At 43.3% G+C, this 25,178-nt stretch overlaps 1 protein-coding gene across 3 annotated transcripts in view; it reads left to right on the plus strand.

The window, feature by feature from the left end:
• The first annotated feature begins 1,394 nt into the window (after positions 1-1,394).
• The window catches only part of samd12 (sterile alpha motif domain containing 12), a 114,963-nt gene continuing 91,179 nt past the window's right edge, over positions 1,395-25,178 (plus strand). For 2 of the 3 annotated variants that reach the window (XM_084380156.1, XM_084380155.1), the window contains exons 1-2: positions 1,809-2,252; positions 23,493-23,701. In XM_084380156.1, the coding sequence (XP_084236282.1) occupies positions 2,192-2,252; positions 23,493-23,701 (270 nt within the window). In that variant the 5' untranslated portion in view covers positions 1,809-2,191. Of the gene's footprint in view, positions 1,544-1,808; positions 2,253-23,492; positions 23,702-25,178 lie in introns of those variants that run through there. The other variant, XM_084380157.1, reaches the window with a different exon arrangement.

A 25,178-nucleotide genomic window follows, 5' to 3' on the forward strand; every position in this document is an offset into this window, starting at 1 on the left:
CTCTGTTTAATTAGCATACCAAAGAGGATTAACAAATCTTTACCGTAGCTGTCAGTCTGACAACCTGATAATTACGGTATGCACATTGAGACGCAGCCGTTCTATAAATAAGCTGCTGTTTTATGGCTTGCACCAGTGGAGCGCACAAAGCTGAATCTATGGTTGTGTGGCGGACGGGCTTTATGTTCTGCCCCGTGGACACGAACAGAGGTGCTGCCAGTGTTGTTGTCACCTTGATTTCAACTGTAACCCTGTGAGGAGTGAGGCCAGTGGAGGTGCCAGACTGTCACAGCACCTCCTCTCAGCTCCCCTACAGACTACTCAATGCTGCATCAGATCCAGGAAGATGAGCAGCCCTTCAACCCGCTAGCTAAGCAGTGATGGCTTTAATATGAAATCTCACTTTCCAGCTGCAGCTTCTGTTTCAAAATGCTTTGAATTTTTGCCTCTTAAGCTCACGGTTGGGACAGTGGACACGCCCTTTCAATCATCCCCTTGCTATAGAGTACTGCAGGGGTGATATTTTTGCAAGCAAACCCAGAAGTTAGGTTTCCTTGTTCCCTTTGAAAAAGCTTGTGGTATTTTTCTATTTGATTTTGGATTATATCTTCACAGATATACACCATTTTTACCATTTTTGAAGCGTAACATTAAGCGATAAGCAATCATGGTTGCATGTCATCAAGGTCACCACCCTATACTATACTATACACACTGAACTCTAAATTGATCAGTCTACATATTGTAAAGTTAGGGGGGTCTATTCTGGGGTGAGACCCATCCTTAGTTCAAGTTTTGTGTAAATCTGTTCAGTAGTTTTTGTGTAACCCTGGTGACAAACCAACCAACCAACAAAACAAACAAGCGGACACGGGTGAAAACACAACATCCATGGCCAGATTTCTCTGTGGTGGAGTATTGCTTGGAAACATTAGGGACAAAAGTCAACAAAGGTCAAAAATAAGGTCCCCAGAACACTGTTTGGAGCCACATGTAGAAAGGTGGCAGGGTCCGCCACATATAAACAAGGTAAAACAGTATGAAACTGTGTCGTCCTTTAAGGTCAGTTTGTTTATTCAGTCATGAAAACAAAGACAGTTTGTTTATTTAGTTTGTTTATGCATAGAAAAGATCTTTCTCCTGGATTAAAATGTCTGCCCCAAAACTACATAGTGCACCTTTAATGCAGAAATGTTACATATTACATCTTTAAGTTTTGTTTTTTTTTCATTACAAGTTTTCTGATATTGTCTCCATATAATTGCTCATTTACATATATTTCCTGCCTTCCCTGCAAAAAAATCTGAAACTCGCCCTTCCTTCCCCTCCCTCTTCCAGAAAGCGCTGAGCCTACACTTCCCAGGATCCTTTGAGGCGCGGCAGCAGCTGTGCGCTCCGGCTCGCCCGCAGCAAAGTGATGATAACACGCCAAACAAGGTACAATGAGGGAGCGCTGACTTTTACATTCTCGCCTGGCTCCCCCTTTTTTCTTTTTCGCGCGAGTGATGCCCAGATCCGTGGAGCGGCACGATGGCTGTGGAAGGTAAGAGCGCGTCAACCTGTGTGTTCATCTGCTGTTTAACAGACACCGGACTGAGGAGTTTACAGCTGACATGATGAGACTGTGGGGAGCTGTGTGTTGGTGCTGAATGTGCTCAACCCAGACACTGTCGGGTCAACTGTGAGAGGCTGTGATTGGGTGATGGTGCAGCCTCTGCTCTCTCCGCATTACGTACGCTGTCCTGCTCATGTTCTCCTTTTTTTTTTATTACACTGTTCTTGGTCTTGGTACATGATCACACACCATAAAGACCCGTGTTAACGCGCAGCCTCTTTCTGTATATATATCGCTGCTGCTGCTGCTGCTGTGTGTGTGCGCGCTGCGATTGGAGACTGGTTAACAGGTCTGCGACCGAGGAGCGTAATCATCCCCGGTGTGAGGCGCACAGGATAGATTTTTATAATCTGGGAAATTAATTTTTACTGGGAATATCCGGCGGGTTGTTGCGCAACAGAGCACCGTGTGTGCGCCCCGAGAACCAGTCAGGTTTTCAGGCTGCTCATCTGGCAGCAGGTGGTGTGACATGTGGACCGGGTGAAGTCCTCCTCTTGACTGACAGAGAAGGAGCTCCAGACATTTCGGAGGTGAGGGGAGATAAAAGAGGGTGACAGTGACGGCCAGTGACCCGGGATGCTCGGCCAATCTCCTCACCTTATCGGAGGCATCTTGTGGATCCAGAATCCGATGAGAGGTATGTTTGAAGGAGGGGTGGAGGGGATGGAGTGTCACATGCATGCTGGCTCTCTCCCATTGAAACGCTTTCCCAGCGCAGGCCGGTGTGCGTTTGCCCATGCAGGTATGGCTGGTATGAGCCCGTGGCACTCCTGCATACTTCCTCTAGATCAGGTTATTCATCTCTGACAGGCTTACAGGACGTTTCCCATACAATGTCCACATGTTGACCTGAACCTGTCTCTCCTGTTCCTCTTGTGAGATTTATGAAAGTGGACTTTTTATGTTTTTATTTCAATATTTGCACTGAAAGCACAGGAAGTGCCGCACGCAGGGAGTGATCCGTAGTTCTGCATATTTTCTCATGGTAAGGACCCAAAAATAGACACATGTGAAGCAGCAATCTGCTGGTTTTAGTGCAACTTTTCTACCTCTGAACTCCTGGATCACAGCCATCATTCTTGCCTCAGCAGGCTGTAACTCACAGTAAAAAGCAAATCAGATATTTGTACTCAAGGATCACCTGGAAGCTCTAAACAGATTCTCTATCCGTGCCTTCTCAGATCAAGAAATGTCTTCTGACAGCTGACCCACAGGTGTAAAGACATCGCCACCTGCCTCAGAGCTCCAAATGTAATACTTCTGTGTTGGTATACAGAGAGCACAGCAGCAGCAGCAGCAGCAGCACATCAGCCTGTATGGTTTCATTCATGCATCTCTCGAGATTCGCCTTTCAAAAGCAGTAAAGAGAAAGGCGGCTGCCGAGGCTGCCTGCAGATGCACACTTTGTTCCGAGCTGAATGGTTTCACCAGTTTTCTTCTGCTTCTTTATCCTTTTTCTGGTCTTTTCTTACCCACGGATGAATATTTTAACAGCATCTTTCAGCTCGATGTAATTGGTTGTGGAGAAATGTGCTTCATCCCCTCAACGAGCATGAAATTCCCAAATTATATCTTTCTCATGTAACAGTTTTACATATCTTACAAAACTATTCTATTGCTGAGAGATACCAGAGGTAGTTAAATGCATTTCAGGAGTAGAAGACCGTTTTTTGTTTCTTCTTCTTCCTTTTGAAAAGCAAGCATCAATACAATTTGTGACTGGAGCAGCTCAAGCAGCTAGCCATAGGACACCTCGGTGCATTCAGCCGTGATTCACCGACCTGTGTCACTGACGGAGATGAATTATATGAGTCACGTCCCCATCCGCCGGAGCCGCTATAACTAATATGTCTGACAGAATTAGGGAGAAACACCTGCGCTTCCAAACACTCAAGGTCGGATCCGATTCTGCCGGAGCAGCCGAAACATCCTGTCCCGTGGCTGATATACAATACTTTGAAATAGTTTCTCCTTGAAGACTGTGATGATATGGCTCTGCCTCGCGGAGGAAAGTAGGATTAAAGTCAGACTTGGAAAGTTGCTAAGTACATTGACTCAAGTGCAGCCTTAAAATATAGTTTCAGTGTACTTTATCTGGGGTGTTTACATTTCAGAGGAAAAGAGGTGACTTCCCAGATTCAGAATATACTTCCAGAGCATTTTTTTGAGCTTCTCAAATACACAACGCTGCCTGATTGAGGCCTCTTGTCACGTTTCAGACGTCTGAGTTGTTAAAAGTTTCATCAAAGCAATATTTCTCCTCTAAACTTCTCAGATGGTTTCATTTAAAAAGCTGTTCATGGCCAGAAGAGGTCAAATGATCCTTGATCAAAGTCCAAATGCGTTTAAATTTGTGGAGCAGAACTTTCTCTTTTGCTCCATTAATCCTCTCACAGCCCCTCAGATTTATCTTGTGAATCTTTTAAGGGGCCCCGACTCGTGATGAGCGACGATTGCATCAGTATTAACAACCCAATGATGTTATATTTAATAGTATTTCAATCACACAGGCCAATTTTCAGCAAAAGTCCATTTTTGATACTTTAAGAAGCAAGTTTGTTTCTGCTAATACTTCTGTACGTTTACTTTGGGTGGATTTTGAATGAATAACTTTGACTTGTAACAGAGTATTGTGTTGTACCGATACTTGAGTGAAGAATCTGGACCTTTACCAGCAGTGATAGGACCATCATCTAACCATAAAATTTGGATTTGGCTCTGAAATTGAGTTATTCAGTCTTTGGTAGGAAAGTAAAGACTGACCTGGGATAGTTTGTTGCACAGAACCATCTGGAGAAACCTTTAGAAATGATTTGGAAAAGAGCAGGCACCTTCAAAAAATGCTTGGCAGGTGACTGGGCGAACCATCTGTCTATCCAGGTGGTCCTCATCATAAAAACGACCATCACCAGCTTATTATGTTTCATATTTACGTTTCTTGTTCGGTGGCGACCTCTAGTGGCCAAAGTAATCATGGCGGCAGCAAAGGAGGAAGTCAGGCTAAGTAGTTTAAAGAGCATAGGGAGTTGGTTGGGGACGGATGTTTGGGTCAAACAAGCACAGGACTTTTATCTACGAGACCGCAGTTCATGTTCAGAGTTAAAGGGAGTATCAGCGGTAAGTTATGTACCTTCATTTGTGAACGTACGCGACTTAAGTTAAAATAAGTAATGTAGTTATTTTGAGCCAAACCACAATGTTTTCCTAAACCTAACCAAACTCAAGCTTACGACACCTGTAGCTGCAAGCAGTTCCCCAGAGGGCACTGATTGGTCGACTCGCTGTGTGTTCGGCTACAAGCGCAGAGCTTGTAGCCTGTTCTGGATGGATGGATTGTCAAGTAATGAGTGACTGTTTGGGCAATGAAATAATCTTTTCATTATTTAATAAAAGCCAAGAGGTTTACGACTATTCTTTTTTAATGCTATTTGTAGAATAAATGATTAATTGATGAACTGAAAGAAATAATAGTTGCTCTTACAATGAATCTATCACATTGGCGTGTATGTATACGCATGTCGAGTATCATCCTATCTCAGTTCTGTTCCCTCCAAGATGATACTCACAGTTTTCCCACAGTGCAAACCGATCCCCATTTCTAAATTTGCCACAGTTTGCTAAAAAAAAAAAAATTGACTATCTTTAATTGAAGCTGCTTTTGTTTTATTTCTCATGCGGTACGAGCAAATCTGTCCCTGCGGACCGGACAGAGCTCACTGCAGCACCATCACTTGTAATTTAAGATGTGACGTTTGAGGGAAATCACAACAACTCTGCAGTGTCACTGTTTTCTGTTCCAGTGCTCCACCAACCCCTCGAAGACAGAGAATATAGGTCAACTATTTAATCATTTATAACACATGAGAAGACAATAAGCTCTTTGAGAAACCGGCACTTTGGAGAGTGCTTACCCAATTTTCGAGCGTTCCTTTGGAAAGGCGCTTTCACTTAGCCGTGTGCAAGACGACAACAAACCCCACAACCTTCTGCAGAGCTCTGTACTGATAATACTTTGAGCTGGCAAGCGTTTCAATTTACACTCCAGGGAACAATTTAATCAGGTTCTATAAATAATCTGAAAATTCAATAATGGCTGCTTTTAGTTCAAATTCTTAAGGAGCGTTTTCCTCTTTGCAAAGCAGCTTTTTGTGTTTGTGAAAAATGAATACCTCATTGCATGATCTTGTGAGAGTCCAGCCCGGAGATTAAACGCTGGACGAAGATGTTCTGCTGGTTCTGAAAAGTGTTTGGTTCTCTATGACACAACTCTTCTGCAAGAGGTGTAAGACCAGAGACAAGCGCCTCGGGGATGGTTACATCATGTCGGACAGGCAGTCTGATGCCCTCTCTGAGACGGGATACGTCATCAGTTTCTGCGCTCGTCCTCGGAAGACACGACAAACCACAAACACACAGACAGATTAATATTGTTTTAATTGTGTTAATTAGGCACAGCAGTCGAGGCTTCTGGCGATCATTCTGCCTCGAGTCCTCATCACAGTCGGAGACATCATGGTCTCAAGTGCTGTTGTCTCATAGCAACTGACACGGACAAAGTCACAACTTGATGATTGAACGTTTGTTCAGCTCCGACTCGAGTTGACTCGTCACTGTTTTGATGACTTTCAACTTGTCTTGTTAGAAAACAAATGACCTGAGACTTGGAAGTTAAAGACTTGTGATGGGGAGGAAATATTTGGTTGATTGAGCAGAATTAAAGAAAACAAATAAACTCTTATGTCATACAGATTCAATTCATTGTCCTACTTTTTGAACCAGTTTGATGAATCAGTCAATAATATCATTATTACGCAGCGACTAGTTCCTTGTCTTGACTGTTGTCTTTCAAAAGATCAGATACTGCAGGTAAGACTGAAGTATCTTGGCAGGGAGTGACTCACCTTAAAGGTGCAGTATGTAGTTTTGTGGAAGACATTTTAATCAGAAGAGAAAGATCTTCATTGACTGATTATATTCTGCCTAAACAAACTAAATAAACAGACTGACCTTAAAGGACAACACAATTTCATACTTAGTTTTACTAGTTTTACTTTGTTTATATGTGGCGGACCCTGCCGCCTTTTTAGCTTCCAACAGCTTCTACCTTATTTTCCTCTGAGAACAGCTTGTTTATTCAGTTATGGAAAAGATAAATACTTCTGAGTTCGTATTATTACCTCATTAATACTGTGAATGTTAAAATTCTGAGTTTCAATTTCTTCTCCAAAAATACATAGTGCCCCTTTAAGTAAGGACTAGACTTGACACAACCTGTGACTCGACTTGCCCAAGAAAAATGCCTTGCAATGAGACTTGCTCAACACTTTAAGCAAGTTGCATTGAGACGCATCGATGATTGTTTTTTATAATCACAGCGTAGCTCTCCGAAATGAAACCATGAGTTTCTCATGGAGTCATTCATCCCCAGATAGCAACATTTTTGTGGTCCTTGGCACACACCAGACACGTTCATCCTGCCCACATACTGAGTGGAATGATGGCGCTTGGGTGGTCCGCTCCTGTTTGCCAGATCTGAGCCACAAGCAGGCCATAGCGTGACCTGATGTCAGCCAAGAGCAACCTGACTAAACCAGAACTGGCCCAAATCTCTGGCAAACAGGAGTTGACCGCCTAAGTGCCATCATTCCACGTGGCATGTGAGCCGGATGAACGTGTCTGGTACAACTTTTGCAATCTGGAAAGTGTCTGCACACGTGAAAATTGAACGGAGAAAAAAGAAAGGTGGAGACACAAGTTCAAACCTTTGCTCATTTTCCACCTCTGTGGGAACTCTGACAACAGGAAGATGTGCGTCAGCAGTTCTGACGGAGCATACCGACATCTGAAGACCGACGGTAGCATTATGTCAAAACTTCAGCATCCTGCTCATCGATTCCAGCGAGACCAGCACTTTAACACAGCAGGGGTACAGAGATAGACGGCAACTTGAACCTGACTTCATCTTTTTTACAATCCAAAGTCATCCGGGAAAGCACTTGGCGGGGCAATCGAATAAGCCTAAATTGCCAGTAGATTACCTTGCAGCATGAACAGCGTGGCATTATGCTAATTCTGCTGTTTTATTTGAAAAGAGCAAATTATGCCTGCTGTGATAACTTTCCAAAGTTGCCTCAAAGGGGAATACATCGCAGCACACTCATGCGCGCCCATTTTTTTATGATGCGGCGCTATTTTAAGCAAAACTGCTTGTGGATTCTCACCTTTATTGGACGGCTGACAGCGTATAAACAAACAGGTTTGGTCTCTGTGGAATCGGACCGGGGATGATGTGGTCGAACGACCGGCGTGCCACCAGCACAAAGCCTTATTTTCAATGTCATATCAGGCAGGCTATAAGAGGGCGACACGACCTCAGGGCGAGAATGAAGAGCTATGTTTCATTCAGGCAAGCGACGGATGCGTATACGTGTGCATACCCTCATGGAAAAGAGGCAAAAAGTGGAGCCAGTGTCCAGCCACAGCAGTGTTTACCCCCGTGGCTGAGGCTGTTCATTTCACTCCTTCTCTCTTGCATCCTTGCGTCAAGCCTCCTTGATATGTCCTGCCCTGCTCCGCCTGCCTGTGCACCCATTCAGAAAACTCATTTCAAATCCGTCCCCGGGATCTGGCCCAGGAATAGAATTAGTAGAATAAACATGTTTATTTGAGTCGGTGGAATAGGATTACATCTTTAGTCGAGTTAATCAGGAGTCGCAGCGGTGAAGGAGCGTCGCCCCGGCCTTACTCAGCAGGAAATGGGATTAAGATGACAGAAGATGTTTGAAATGTCACAGGAGAGCAGCGTTGTGTAATCCTCCCTCGGGTGGACCGACGGCCATGTTTGATGCAACACGCTAAAGTGCTGCCGCGTGGAATTTCGAATGAGAGCTGAGCAGAAAATAGAAAAGATGGAAAAAACAAGTCGTGTTGGGCACAGAGTTGTCCTCCAGCATTCACACATTAGAGTCTCATCGACACACTTCTCCTCCCTCGCACCTGAGAGAGGATCTGTCGAGCAAACGTCAGGAGGCTGCTCATTACAATTCTATCGCATCCGTCTCCGGCCCGAGCGCTTCAGCCGGGCTCAGCTTGCATCGCTGTGTCTGACTGTCAGCTGGAGAGAACAGAGTGCGGTGCCCAGGTGGATTAACCTGACTGACGCTTTGTTTTCAAGCAGAATTTGTGGGAATGGACTCGTTCAGTTCCACTCGCACCAGTGAAATGCCCCCCCGCTCCCCGCCCAAACAAAAAGCTGAGTCAAGGCAGCGAAACAGAACCACATAGCAATAAATCAGATGTTGAGAGTAATGCAAGACTAAGCTTTTGTCACTTCTGTTTTATATGTTTTCTTGTTTGGCGTGGCGCTGTATCGAAGAATGGACCTGAAACAATGAGCCTCTTTTCATAGCGGACTGTGAAATGTGATAACGTAGTCTGTGAACAAGGCCTGACGTTTTTTTAAGCAAAAATGCAAAATGTGTTCCGGTTTTAAGCTTCTCATGTGTGAATAATTGCTGTTTTTTAACATCTGCTGTGAAACTGACGCTGAATATATTTTGGTTTTGGACAAATCAAGACATCTGAATGTGTCATCTTGAGTTGTGGCAAATTTTAATTAGGCTTATTCCCATAAAGATACCAGTGTGAGGAACGCTGAATCGGGAACCTGCCTTTTCACTGAACAAGAAGACAATGTGCATAAATGGCGAGCGATTTCTTTTTTTCTTACTATTTTATACATTATACAGACTAAATAAGTTGCTTAATTGGAACCCTGCAATAGAAACAGTCCCCCATGCCTACATTGGTATTTATGGTGATTGTAATGTCATTTCTTGGACTATCTTCAAATATCTTCATATCCCTACAATCTGTACAACCTAAGCTAAAAGCGTATGTTAGTCAGTAAACCATAAAAAATGACAATTAATACAATTGTTAAACGTTTTAAGAAATATTTTTTACAAAATAAAAGCATTACACATTTGTTCAAAAGATTTCTAAACATAGAAACATGAACAAAATATTTCTAAACACAACAACACCTGACCAAGGTAGCTGCTACACAGTAGACTTAATGCCCCTTAAAGGTGCACGATGGGTCTTACAGCATGTAGTCCTGTATTCCTGAACTGTAGAAGCTATAGACGGGCATGTGCTCTTAACTCAAAATACAAGCATGTTTGGCTCTAATGGTTACAAACACAAGTGTGACATATGACGTTTAAGTAGATATAAGTCATGTTAGCTCTTGTTACCTGTAACTGTATCAGCACCTCTGTCACTGTTTATAGGCCTATAAAAAAGTTGCATAGTGCACCTTTGAAAGGAATGATTTGACATTTTTGACCTTATTCACTTTCTTCAGTAGAGGTTGATGAGAGGACGCCACAATATGCAAAGCAAAGCTAAGGCTGGCTAGCAGCCAGTTAGCTTAGCTTACTTAGCTGAGCTTTCTTTTGTAAAGATTAAACAAAATAAAAACGTGTATTTTCTGCAGATTTGCTAGAAGTTGGATCTTTGTTTCCTTTGGACAGAGCCAGGCTAGCTCACCTTTAGGCTAAGCTAAGATAAGCAAGAAACAAGCATATTTCCCGAAATGCCACGAAAACTATCCCTCAGTCACAGGCGTCATTTGTCGGGGTTTTATACCCTCCCAAATGAAAGTCTGGGCTGAATTAACTTAGCCTGTTATAGCTTATACTATTATTTAAATTATTAATGTTCACAGTGGGGTTTTTTGTTGCTCTGGCTCTCAGCTGGGTGCCCCTGTGGAGCGGGACTGTGTGCGCAAAACAAGGTCATCAAATGTAATTAATAGAATAAATGAGTGCGACTATGTGCTTTGTGCTGAAGAGTTGAATATTTGAACGCCTGCAGGGAAGAGGCAAAGATGCACCCACACTCAGTCGGAGCACGCAGAGTCTCTTCTCACCTTGACGTCATCTAACATTACCTACATGTCTTCTCCCCCCTCCCCAATGTTTAACCCAAGACAGCACCAATGAAGACAGTCCAAGTAAGTTTGAAGTAATTAGTACTTGATCTGGAAAACTACATTCTCTTCTGATATTGTTAGCTTATATAAGCACAGCCAGGTGGAGAACACATCGGGGATTGTAGTCATTTCCATATTCATGTCGCACCTGCGCCAAGATCTCTCACTCGGTGTGTGAAAGTGTCACCTGTAGCCTCGGGATGCGTCGTGCCACGGCTCTATCAACTCCAACTGTAAGCCACTTTCTGCACTTGACACACTTGCGCATGCTGAAGCGGAGCGATGAAAGAGGGAAACGGTGTAGATTGTTCCGCATTTAGATCCGATGAATATGCAGATGAGCGACGGCTAAATGGCGAGAGGACTCGTCTTTGTTTTATGCGAGTTCTCCGTCGCATCGACCTCTACTCGGGCCTTTAATGCACTGCAACATTAACCCGGCTGACAGCCTGGGTCCTTGTCTGTGTCACCAAACAGGGCAGAACAAAATCTACAGTACACTGTAGCTTTATCGACCTCCGTGAAGTATGAGTGTCGGGCAGATTAAACTCAGGGGAGGAGATAAATATCGCTCCAGTCATTCATCGATCGTGTCAGCGTTGTAAATCACTTCCAGCCCTCTTTTCTCTCTCACAAACGACGACCTTTGTGCTTCTTTTTTGGTGAATATTCTGCATCATTTGGCACCCCTGCTGTGTCGAGTGCAGAGACTTGGCGGCTTGTCAGCTCCGGTCCCTGATGACCGTGGAGTTTCTCTGGGCTCTGTTCTGCTGACTGATTGAAGCTGCAGATCTGCGATGGTTTGTGTGTCACTGAGTGGGCACAGATGGAGGGGGTCAGGTGAAGGCAGTCATTATGTGGAATGGCGCTGCAGAGCTCGTTCTTCTGACATTTTAAAGGGTGGAGCTCGTGCAGTATCTAATTTTAGACAACAGTAATGCTTACTTGTATATTGGGAAATGTATGCATAAGCTGTTTTAGGGGGTTTAGAAGGTCGTTCAGGTAGGAAATGTACTCCGTGTCAAGTTGTGATGCAGAAATACATCAAGTTTTGTTCGCCACCTGCAGCTGTGCTGCAGATGGTCTGAAAACAGCCGGACAGCAGCCGAGAAAGACTGAAAAGCGCAGATTGAAAAGGGTTAATTGTAAGTGTTAGTATGCGAGATCCGCTGGCAGCAGATTACAGCTAATTAAAACACGACTAATTTAATCACTTGAATCACTTAAGAGCTCGATCGTTATGTTTGTATTCATAGTTTCTTGTAATGGTTTGGTAAAACACTTTCAGGACTCAAATGCATGACTCAGAGGCCAAAAAGTGAACTCAAAAGTGAACTTAAGAGTCGGCGGTCAAAATAAAAAACCGACTTCAGCAACAACAGACAGGCAGTCGGCACAAAAAGGGCAAAGCAGGACGGTTGAAAGTCCACAAAGACACCCGAAAGGTCATGATGAGTCAGACCGGGCAGGAGGAAGACAGCCGGACTGCCAAAGCTGAATGGCATCGTAGACGATCTCGCAGGGAAAAGAGCAGGTAAATAAAGGCTGAACCTAAATGTCTGACTCACGGACTTAATGGGGCTGTTCCTGGGGAAATCCATGAGAGCCTGAGTAAATCCTCAGTTAACCACAGTTAAGTCCACAAGGGGCCTGGAGTGAACTTGTGCAGACTTCTAGAGATTCTCCGTTAGTTGCAAAGTGCACCAGAACTTACTTGGAAGATAATAGTTTTAAAAGTCATTTTTTAAAAACAATCATCAGAATGAATGATGGCACTGTATGTTTCTACAAAGCACAGATGTGTTGAAACTTTACATTTCTTTTTGTTTAGTTTTCAGCTGTATGTTGTGACAACGCTGTGTTTATGGTCTGGTTAGGTTTAGGCACAAAAACCACTTGGTTAGGGTTAGGAAGAGATTTTATTCTATATTTTGGCTAATATACCTGTTTTTTGTCGCCACAAACGCGGCTGGAAATTCTCCAAGTCTCCTTAAAATGATCCGGTGGTCTCACACTTACAAATGCTGAAACGCAGTCTTGAACTGTAGTCACTGGCTTGGCAGCTTTCTCACCTGTAACTTGTCGTGATTTGTAGAAATGTCAATATCGTACTGAACACGACACTTTTACAAATGTAACTGTATCGGTGGTTTGCAGAGCCCTTAACTGCCAACATTTTATCCTGGTGACTGAGCTGCTGTATTGATGTGGTGAGGTTTTATATGTCACATACAGGAAATGCAGACGCTGAATAATTTAACATTTCAATTCACCAAAGCCAGAAAGTCAAAAGTGGCTTCTTGCTTCATCTTATGATGTGACGTAGCACATATTTGTGCAGCACCTCCATGCTGAAGCTGTAATTCCTTTACACCAGTGCTGACACTGAGATACTTTGGTCTGATCGTATTTATTGAACAGAAGTCTGTGAAAGTTGGCAGATCAAACTTCGAGAAGGTGAAAGGTTAAAGAGACGGGTAACATATTGTCTTACTGTGGAGACCCGGTGAAATCCTAAACTTTCCCCTTCATCTGCAGCAGTTCCTGTCGCGGTTGCCAGAAAGAGGAAGTTTGTGTCTCTTATCAAATATTTATAGATGTTACTCGGCTCTAAATTAAAACAATCTATTTTTGCCGCCCTTTTACTGTCTGCCTTTGAAGCAGAGCACGTTAACAGCTCCATGCCTGGGATACATGCTTCACGGCGAGCCAAAGTGAACTGCGGTTATATTTAGCTTGTGTGTGTTTGTGCTGTAAAAGTGGGTCATTTCACTCCGTCTTTTCACTCCCATCTTCTCTGACTCAGTTTGTCTGTCTTTCTCGGTCTCACTTTCTCTCTCTCTCTCTCTCTCTCTCTTCCCTCTACAACTTTTTCCTCTTTCCCACCCTCTCTCACTCCTCATCCCCTCCCTCCTTTTTCCCTTTTGCTTCTTATCCCTCCCTCGCCCCTCTCCGCAGCTGAGAAATGTTCAAAGCCGAGCACATCTGCGCCTGCTTGACACAGGACCAACCAGTCAGAGCCGATCCAGCCCCGGGGTTGGAGAGGGCAGTCTGTGAAGTTTGAGCACAGTTAACTTTTGATAGGATGTCAGGGTGAATTAAAAGCCCCACAGAGAGTCTCGTTGGCTGGATAACTTGTTACATGACTTCACTTTGATAGTTAGTCATGCAGGCAAACCTTATTGTCTCTGCAGCTGACGTATTAACAGATAACTAACTCATAAGCATATACGAGTAAAGAAAAATGGGTATAAAACAACGCTTTAAGGCTGCTCTTATGTGTTTCTTGTGTTAATTACATGCTGCCCCACTGTGTTATTGTATTTTAGTCAACCGGTAATTGTGCAGGTTTTCACTTGTGTCTCTATTCTCAGGCAGCTCAGACCAGTGAGCCTCTTGTGCAGGCTTTGTGTGCGTTAATGAATGCGTCAAAGCCACTAAGCCTAAAAGGAACTTGACAAGAATTCCTCCAGATGCCATGTCTTGTTAGTTATGGATCATTAGATATATATCACCGGGCTACACTTACGCAACAGTCTTGAATTTAACCCTTCCATGCCGACATGCTGAGCTCGAAACCGAGACAAAGCTAACAGTTAAATAAAAAATACAGGAAGCCCCTTATTTTGTATTTCAATCAGCCCGCTGATAACACGCACAGTGGCGACAAATTAGTTGAAATGAATGCTTTTGACTTGGCTGACTCACTGTGTGTTGTGTTCAGTGAACGTTACCTGAGCCCACCTGTGCCTCTTTGATCAGGTTGCAGATCTGGCTCGCACATTTAAACGTTGCAGCAGCGACTCGCGGATCCGTCAGGTTAACGGTCTCACGCCCTACTTACTTCAGAGTTTGAAACAGAAACACCTAAACCATGTGAGGCCTGGAGCGGAATACCTAGCGGACTTATGTAACCATGTGCTCTCGTTCCTGTGAAAGCAGCAACACCTATTCGGTCTGACACTTGGAATCAGCTTTATGTAAACTTTCAACATGTTGTTGAAAGGATGAGGCTTCAGTTTAGTTTGTTTTCAGGAAGCACTTGAATATAAAACAAAAAGACTTTCTCTCTGAGCTGAACATGACTTATTTTGTCTAATGTCTGCAGCTCCACTTCAACTTTTATCTTGTGCCAACACTGGGCACAAAAAACACTTGGTAAGGGTTTGGAAAAGAAAATTTTTTGGCTTAAAACACCCACTTCCATCAACAGGCACCCGACTAGAAATGTCCCGACCTCTCGTCAAAAACACCCACTTTATGTCACCGCTAGGATTGGGCAGTAATACGGTAAAACAGTGCTCCAGGGTATTTAAAATAGCTTTCATTACTGTCACAAAAAACTCTGCTATGCAAAAGAGTGTTTGTCCAGCAGCAGCACTGACTGTGTGATTGAAGATGCCAGAGAAGTGATGACAGAACTTTTTGTAAATAATGTAATTTGTCAAAACGTCAAAACTCACACTCATGCATCACTTGACAGCCTCTCCTCAAAAGGGAGAATTTTCCAGCTTGTGCTCTACACTGATACAGGGGACTGTGCCCTGTAGTTTCCCCAGTAAACACACCACCCGCTTCAGTTGTCGCAGTCCCTCCTGACCGGCTGTAGGTGCACGGATGGCATTAATTCACTAATGAAAGCTAAATTGTACGAAAAGACGTGCATCTGCTCAACACATCATGTGTTTCCAACTGGCACTTGTCACACAAAAAGATTGTAATCAATTATCAGAAATGCCAAATTTCTCAAATGTTATTTTTCTCTCAACACAAGCAGCCGTGAGGGAACTCTGCCCACAAAGCGGTGTAAAATTAGCAACATTTCATATTTAATTCAGGAATTATCTCATTAAAGTCAAGTCAACAAGATTACAAATCTGAGCAGACATCCGATGCCAGCGTTTGGCACTTTGGCACACAGTTTTCACTCATCGCTATGCACATATTTGATCACTTCTAAAACATATTGAGGTTTGATACACGGCCCTAATGATGCAAGTGTTCAGCTGTTATTGATATTCGCCGAAGACAGTGCTATTTAGCAAATCAATCGCGAGACGAACGAAGACTGCGTGAGAGACTTTTGTTCTAAAAAAAAAAAATGCTTTGAAAGAGAATAAACCAGAAAGAAGAGCTCATCCACACACGTTTCCTCTTTCTCCTGAATTTAATCTGACTGAGCAGCGAGCTCGTCCTACAGGCTCCTGTCCAAAAACATCCGATCCTGCGGGCGGTGTGCTTCTCTCCCTGTCTCTCTCTACCCTTCAAAGATATTCTAATTAGTACTTTTGTAAGCGTGTAACAAGGATCTGACTGTGTCTTCTGTCCCCCACTGATGGAGATACTCTTGTCGAGGTCCTCAGGCGCAGTCTCCTCACACATTCACACTTTCACACACACTTTCTCACATTTATTCTAATCTGGAGAGCAGACGATGGACTCAATTGACAACCCGTGTAGATTCACCACCAGGTTTGCTCGCTCTCCCAGAGCAGTCTGGGTGAGAATCGGCAGTGCATGCAGCGTTACTGTAGGGAGGCGTTTCTGCAGCTTGTGCATGCGTCTTTGTCTCCTTATGCACATGCATGGAAATCATAGGGGACGCATGCAAATTTGTGCGTTGTCTGTGCATGCATGAGTGTGTGTGTTAGCTGATTGGAGAGAGAGATGGCAGATGGAGGAAGCTGACCGGCTCTGTGAAAAATATGTGCCAATCCACACATTCATTGCTGAACTGCTCAGTTATTTTGAGTGTCGCACTGATTTGTGATTCAGCTCCAAGCCGCTGCTAACATACAAAAAGACTAGCAGCTGCGTGGATGACTGAAATGTCATTTCGCCTAAATCCTGCCAGTTTTGGTGCCAGACCACCTCTTCAAATTCCCAAGAGCATCTGTTGGCACAGTCGGTTTGGGGATGAACGCACCCACACGTCCTTCCTGTCCCGTGCACATGCCGATTAACCGATTGTTGTTAGCTTCACCTTTTTCGCTAAACGTCCTGGAAGCAGCCAAAAGAACAAAGGTCTCGTAGCTGCGGCGCAGAGTTGGTACAATCTCCACGGTCATCTGGCCCGGCTTACCCCGGCCTCTATCTCCAGGCTTTGTTTCTGGGTCACACAGTTGATTCTATTCACAAACAATTCATTCTGCTCCACTTTGAGAGTCAGCCAAAGAGAAAGAGATCACTACAAGCCTGAGCGCCCACACAGAGCAAACTTCACTTTTGATTATGGACCCACTACTGGTTTCACTTTGAACCAGCTCGGGCTGTGAAACACAGCCTCTGGAGTCAGCACAGAAAAACGCCGTTTGGCTTCTCCCCTCGCCCCAGCTTGTTACAGGCATTTTCTTTCAACTGGGTTTCTGCCATTGGTGCAATTTTATGGGAAGATAGGGAGAGATATCAGCCCGAAATAACTGAATATAAATAATTTCCCTTCCACTGTTAACCCTCTTTAATGTTCAGTTCAGAGAATTCACTTGGCCAGTCTCAAACCTGACACAGCTCATCTTTTAAATAACAGAGCGAACGTGAACGTCAGACTGCAACCGAGACACTCAGCTGATATGTATGGATTCATATTCAACAAATAATGACATATGATATCCTCATAGAAATAAGCATGTCGTCTGATTTATTTTTGTATTAAACAGAACATGTAATGAGTTTATAAAATACAACCAATTGTTTATTATTAAACCAGCGGTTTCCAACCTTTTTGGCTCGTGACCACATCTATAGAATCACTGTGCGCTGTGTTTCTCCCGAACTTCTCACATGGTTTTATTTAAATAATTGTTCAAAGGTTAAAATGATCCTAGACCAAGACTAGACAAAAGTCCAAAGGGTGAAAACAAGAACTTTGTCTTTCTTTTTCCAACACTGTCTCAAGAGTGTCTAAAGCTGAAACCATCAGTCCATTATTTGCTTGAGTCATTTTTTAAGCGAAAATACCAACAACTCTCTTTGTTGCAGCTTCTCCTAGTTGCTGTTTCATCTTATAGTAATTCACTCAGTTCACTAGTTAATCGGACAGAACAAGACATTTTTAAGGCATCAACGAGGGCTCTGGAACAGTGTGACAGGCATGTCTCACTATTTTCTGGTGACTAAACGCTTAATTAAGTAAAGAAATGGAGCGCAGATTCATCAGTAATGACAGTAATCGCACTGGAACTCGAAACTACCAGAGAGAGAAAGAAGTTCAGATGAAAGACTTTATTCCAGACTTTAGTTTTTAATCATTTCATCATTTATTATGTTAGTCAAAAAGTCTCCTGTATGCTCTGCATGTTCCAACCATTTTCAGAGTCTAAACCATGTTCACGCTGGCAAAATGACATCTACAGATGGCAGCGTGCAGACTAAGATACTGTAGATGATGTGGAGTGTTGAAATTATATTTTGAGGATTCTGCTCAACATTATGATCCAGCTGATTTTCTTATAGAAACTCCATATGCACCGTCTCCAGGGTGAGAGCTGATTGTGGCCATTACGGCTGAACATATGATCCAAATATAGTCAAAATCAATATCAAAGTGCAATATCTGAATCACAGGAGCTGCAACTTATGATGAAGGTGAAATCCAGACATAAGAGATCCTACGTGTTTGGTGCAGACCCCAGCAAGAACGACGTCATCATTTTTCTATTTTATTAAGTGAGAACGAAATGCCAAAAACATCATTAACACTAATTTGTGACTCATATCGCAATTGCATCTCTCAAAAAATAATCGCTAACCCTTCCCTGCCGACATAAAGGTTTATAAAACTTCCAGCTGTTTGGGCGAAAGCTAACGTAGCACAGAAAGTCCTGATAGCTGGTAACGATGTGGTCTTGGTAACAGAGACGTTGAAACTGCGTCTGGATATAGTTTCATCTCCGTCTAATAATACAAGATTATAATGACTAAGCAGTATATTCTGATTATGTGCACCGCCGCACACAAACACATACACAGTGTTCCTGTCGACTGGTGTTTTATAAAAATCGGACTGGTTGGTAATTGCTGCCTGTACAATAATTAAGAGCAACAGCGTTACGTAAGACTAATCCAATTCTTTTCTTAAGCTTCCTCTCAATAATAGGAATGCATTTAGCCGTGCAGGGATGGAGCTGCTCTTTAACACTTCTGCGTGTGCCCCATTCATTTCCTTCCCCTCATCTCCCCTTTGTTTTACTGAATCTCATTGAGAGAAAAAAAAAAAAAAAAGGGGAGAGGGGAAGAAAGGAGGCAGACATGCTCCCTCATCTATCTCTCTTCCCTCACCCATGCTCGCACAGCGCATGTCAGGGAAAAGAGTATGTAATGCTGCTATTTATAGTAACTGTTGCCGTTAAAAAAAAGCATTTTCTGTATCTCATAGCCCCCTATCCGCCCACCCGTCCTCCCTTAAAAGGATGGAGAGCGACACAACTGTCCTCCCTCTGCGTGCGTTGTTCCACCCGCTTCCCTAACCCCTCTCATCATCTTGTCATCGTTCAGTCCTTCTAGCCCTTTAGTCTGCTTGTACCATTGTTTAGATGCTTTTAGCAGAGGGATGTATAATTCATTTCAGCTCCAGAGTTGTTGCACAGCAGTCATGAATCGAGTCGGGGTGAGGAGGAGGAGAGGGGAGAGAGCGGGGCTGGGGAGGCGAGGAGAGAGGAATAAAGAGGCAGTGAGAGGGAGCAATGCTTCGTGCTACGCATCTCAAGTCGTCTTTGTTTAAAACATGGCCTGCTCATGTATATTCTGTCTGTGTGTTTGCAAGTGGGGCATCTCAAGACCTGCGGGGCTCTGATCAGAGATCAAAACAGAGGCAGGTGTGCAGCTCTGCCGTGTTTGTGATGTGTCACTTTACACGATAATGCGCTGTGATCAGTCCGTCCGCCTTTAGACCTGCGAGTCAGTGTCGTTCTGACGCTTTTCAACTCTGGAAAACAAACTTTCAGGATCAATTCTGCATTCAGGATGAATCGAAACAGATCTCAGGCTACAGTAATGCACTGTGAAAACACTCCCGAGGAAAAGTCTCGCATCCACAACCTTAGTTGAATGGAAGTGCAGAAGTATTATAAGCAAAAAGTGCTCGTTCTGCAGAAAAATGATAATCATCATAATAATAATCCTAGAGAGTATTAGCATAATGCTAAGTGCTAACTGTACGAACAAGCTAGCAGACGTTATCTTTTCTTTTGCAGGGATTTAGCCATTTTAATGTCAGGGCTCGCCTCCCCACGTGCAAAACAAGTTCGTCCAACACTATTTTGAAGCGGGTTTAGCGCCGCCCCAAGACAACTGTGATTGGTTAAAGGTACAATAAGTAAGAACTGGCCACCTGTCAACAAATAGGGGGCAGCAAACTGTGGGGATACCTAGAGTTACTGCTAACTGCTGCTAACTGTAGCTGCTGTTGTATGTATTAAATATTTAAGAAGTTTGTGAGACGAGTAATTCTAAGTGCTCTATCGTAGGCAACTGGACGTGCTTCAGTTCGTTGAAGGCGTTTCACCTCTCATCCAAGAGGCTTCTTCAGCTCTAACCAACTGGGAAGAGTTGCAGGCTTTTATCTTAGAATTACCATGAGCTGGATGACTGAGAAGCTTCATCAACATGGGACAAGTAATGTTTTTTCATGATCTACTTAAATCAGAAACATTTAGTAGATATGTTGAAGGACACATTAATAGAGCATTGGACGCTGAAGGGGTCTATATATCGTAGTAGAAGTCTAAGGTAACATAAACTGTAAAACTCCCGTTGTTGTATTTCACTTTCGATTTTTTGTTTTTGCCAGTTTGACACGCGCCACTTGCAATGCGTCCAGAAGCATCAATTCCCCCATTTTTAATTTGAATCGTCCAACACAAACCTGTGCAGGGTTCAGTGCTCTCTGACAGTACGTATGCTCATGCATCCCCGGAATAATCAATGGGAGGTGCAGAGAAGTGTTTTTTAAATTAGGCCTGAGCCATTTTCAATACAGCTCTGAGAGGGGCGAGGGTGTGATTTAAGGTCACGGCGGAGGACGTTTTCTCGGCGAGGTGTGCTTTGAATAAATGCCGTCTGTTCGCTGAATCGTATTGACTGTTTGTACAGAGGACAGGACCACCTACGGTAGCTGTCACAGTCCTGTGTATTTGGAACGACAGCACAGATGTTGTTGCTGTTATTGTCTTGTTTCCCATCATACAAAGTGGCTGTAATTTCTCGGCAACTGCGGCCTGACATAAGTCCCTGATTGGCTGTTTTCCTGGACTTGCGGGGCCTGCCAGAAAACAGATCGTTTGACCGATATACGGCTGCCATCTTTTTAATCCCAGCCAACGGCAATTTGTTCCATTCAAACATGTATTTGAAGCCATTTGCACAACACGTTACCCATCATTGAGATGAAATTGTTTTCTTACAACATTAATGTCTGTCAATGGGTGTTCGCCTCCGTACGCGACGGTGATGTTCTGTTCTGTTTCTAGTTCGGTCTCGCTCGCTCGCTTTCGATTCATTCGAGTAGCGAGATGCTTTGAAAAACGTTCCTCTGACCTTTAATCTACAGAAGGCGAGGCAGCCTTCAGGTGTGATGAAAAGGGTCTTTGTCTCCCCGCGCCACAAAAATGAGCTGCCTGCTGGTGTTTTTTAGAACGAGCGGGCAGACTGCACGATGACAAATGGCCTATTTCAGTGACACCTCACAACTCACTGCTAGCTGTCGCTTCTGCGCCTGTTAACTGGCTGATGAGACAAAAATAGTGCCTGGGCCTGACACTTTGTATGACAAACACAACTAAAAATAATCACTTCGTGGAGGAAAAGCGGTACAATGCGAGTTTACTAGACGGAATTGCTGCTTATATGTGACTTCTGTCCTTCATCTCCTGCGAGCTCCACTGAAACATAATCACCCGTACCTGGATAGGAAACGGCTCAGTGGATTTAAAGCCTATCCTTATTTTAAATTCCTCTGCTTGAGATTTGAACTTGACTGCCACTTTGTCACAACAAGTAAGAGTTTTACTCGGATTTGGTGGCTGTGAAATGTTGATCTCTCATTGTGGCTCAGTTTATAAGCAGCAGTGGCTGAACGGATGCCTCCCTCTGGCTGAAGATAAAAACCTGCTCCGTAGAGCTCGGTTATCAATCTCGGCTTACAAGCAAGGCGCAAGGTCGAGAACTCCATTATACAACTCAAACATCCGCAAAATCTATGCAAACACGCCGTATTTAATTTGTATTCGTGTGTCCTGAATTTGATGCATGTCTGGTGGAAAGTCAAGCTGTGTCCCGAGTCCTGGCTGCATGCTAATTCTGGGTTTTGAATAAATATGTGTTGACACTGGAAAAGTGACAAATTGCTCAAAGAAGGAAGTCTGAATGCTAAATTTACAAGATTTTTGAGTGTCATGTTGGTGGACGCTGTCATAGCTAACAGTTAACAGTGGGGAGACGGCTTTATAAACATCAGTGACACACATTCAAGTTTCCCTTAAAGTGAAGGTTTCTCATAAAAGTGCGTTTACAGGTCTTGGAGAGTACTACTACATGAGTGAAAAAAGTACTACAAAGCTGTCTGTGGCTCCAGCAGGAGCTGCATGCAATCTCAAAATTTACTTCTAGTGAATCAAGTTGCATTGTGGGTAATGAAGGGACCGTAGCCACTCAGTGACATCACAGGAGGCAATTTACAGTACAAGAATTAAAGCCAAACTGACTCAGTAATATTCTGTCAAGTTTTCTATCAATAGTTAAAATAAGTCAACCTCAACCCACCAACAACTGGTCATACCAGACCAGGTGAGGCTGAGTGCTTTGAAGGAGGTTATGTTTTCACACATGTCCGTTTGTTGGTTGGTTGGTTTGTAACCAGGATTAGACAAAAACTACTGAACGGATTTCCACTAAACTTGGATGGAGGATGGGTCTCGGCCCAGAATAGACCCCATTAACTTTTGGTGCCAATGCGGATAAAGGGGCAGATTTTCATTCATTATCACGGAAAAATGCATGGAATTTAATGATAAATATCAGGTGTTTTAAGGTAGCATATATCTATGAGTACGTACAGTTTGACAGAACCTTGATCTGGTGATCTAAATTATGGCTAAGCAGTTATGGGTGGTTTAAAAAATTTTAGTTTGTTACTGGATTAGGCTTGATTGAATTAAAGGGGACAGTTGGGCCTTGGCAGAGGTATGCGCTCTACGATTATAGTGCCATTCTAGTTGTTCATGAATTCATCTTTTTATTTGTAACAGGAAGAAAGTTAAGTTTCCAAATTTGAAATTGGCAGTAATCCTATTGAAAGCAACAAAATGGGAGTTCCCAGAGAAAGATTTTAGAGTCTCAACTCCAGATTAACTTTTTGGGTTTTCCGTCCGACCCGAGCTGCCAACCCAAAACCTCAGTATTTGATCCATAAAATGTATGGATGGATTACAGACTGTCTGGTATTGGTAGGTAGTATTGAATTACGAGTCTGCTTCAACAGCTACTCACCCTTACTGTATCATCTGCTGCCATCTAGTGGCATTTCTGCAGCATAGCATTCAGCGTGGGAGGACTCAGGGGTGACTCAACATGCTCGCAGATGAAAATATCATCAGTAGATCCAGTAACATAAAATTATAAAGCAGTTGAAAATCACTTTAAATCCTTTAAGAATTTATTTGGGATACTATTAAGCAGATCATACAGTTTTATTTTGGAAGCCAAACAGACTGAGAAGCACTTATATTTAAGCATTTATGCAGTAAAGTACAACTTTTTTTACATTCCTACAACAACCAAAGTGATTAGAGACTAAATACCTCTGGATACATAAATGTTATACACACTAAGTATTAATTGAGTCGTAATATGCTGCTCATCCAGTCGTTTATTTCCTCCATCCAGCTGTTCACTGTAACCTGAGCCAGAATGGCATCGACCACCAGATGTGTCCGGAAGACATGACGTCACAGCTGGAGGAAGAGGAGGAGTCGGTGGACGCCGGGGCTGTGCTGCTGGACGACGACAGCCCGAGCTACCAGGACGTCAGCCCCCCCATGTACCAGCGACGTTCACCGCCACACCGCTCCGTCTCTGAGTCCGAACTGACACGGGTAAGAGGAGTGCTGGCATCTGTTTTATCCAGAAGGCCTCGAAATGTAGATTTTATAACTGCATCTTCCAAGTTACTCTGATGTCAGTTTGTAGAAAAGTCTGATAATCCAGTCCCTTCATCCAAGTGTCCATCCCCTGGAGTGTCTTTTCTGGTGGTGCCACTTGGGGGCATCAAAGACAAACATTTTCAAGTTCCTGACAAGAGATATAAAAAGAGATCGCATTAAGAAAACGGGTCAGAAATGTAATATCAGTAGTAGAGAGAGTGCACAGGCAAAGGAGTTTGTCTGCCTGCCTGACTCATTGATCTTTAATCTGACTGTTGGTGGAGGTTAAAATCGATGACCCCGATCATTGCTCTGAAATATCAGTAGCCTAACTGTGTGTTAATAAATCCATGGCGATGTCTGTTGGGCTGAAGTAGCAGACAGGTTTGTAATTGTGCCTTTTCCACTCAGTCTCACCTTTCTGACAGTTTCGTCTTGGATCTATAATATTCCCTAAACTATGTATTATAAATAGTCACATCTATATCGAGTTGGGAACACAGGGAGGGAACACCAGGTCAGTAGTCCCGGGCTCCTCGGTCATGGCAGGTCCTTCTTACTCTAAAATAATACACTGGAGGGCGATAATTTTGTCCTGGGCACAGGCAGGACTGTCCTGGTTGTAGCCTATATACTGTGCTGTCACCTTCACGATCAAGGTGACAGGTACAGTAACAGAGGAGTTAGAGGATGATAGAGACACACTGCTACCTGTAGTGTTCCTGTAATATTTCTGTGATCATTCAGCGTCCGAGTTACTGAAAATGCAGCCTCAGACCAAACCACCTCTGTGACAAAATATTTCGGGGCATACGACAGATATAGTTTTACTACACTATTATTTATACAGTAATGATGTTTGTGATAATTAGAGATTTTAAAGCTTTAATTTGTTTATTTTGGCCACTTGGGGGCAGCAGAACAGTGACGTTGCCAGCAATAAAACTGACTAATTGACTGAAATTGTGAATTTCGTACTTCAGTTTATGCCCCAAAACCTGCAGAACACATCCTCTGTTGTACTTTATGTTAAGTGCAGCAACTGTTGCTGCTAACAGTGATGCTAACATGCTAAATAATGAGAGTTAACGTGGTGACACCTATACCTAAACATTGAGTTTGAGTCTAATTTTCATTTTCATGTTTCCTTATTATCACAAGAAATTAATGTTGATGTCCTGGTTTCATTGAAGTGGTTATATTGCTTTAAAAACACATTAACTTTGAACTGAAATGACTGTATTCGTGGTCAAATCACAGTTTGTGCACGAAAAACATCCCAGTGCCGTAAACTGACAACAAATCAACCCCCCACCTTCGTGAAAGGATCCCCTGTATGTTCCATACATCCAGCCCTTCAGCACGAAGACTTTAACGGGGAATAAAGAAGAAAAGACAGGCTTTTTGTTTCAGGCTGTGTTTCAACTCT

Source organism: Pagrus pagrus (genome assembly GCF_965226575.1).
Source record: "Pagrus pagrus genome assembly, chromosome: 17".
Classification (NCBI taxonomy): Eukaryota; Metazoa; Chordata; class Actinopteri; order Spariformes; family Sparidae; genus Pagrus; species Pagrus pagrus.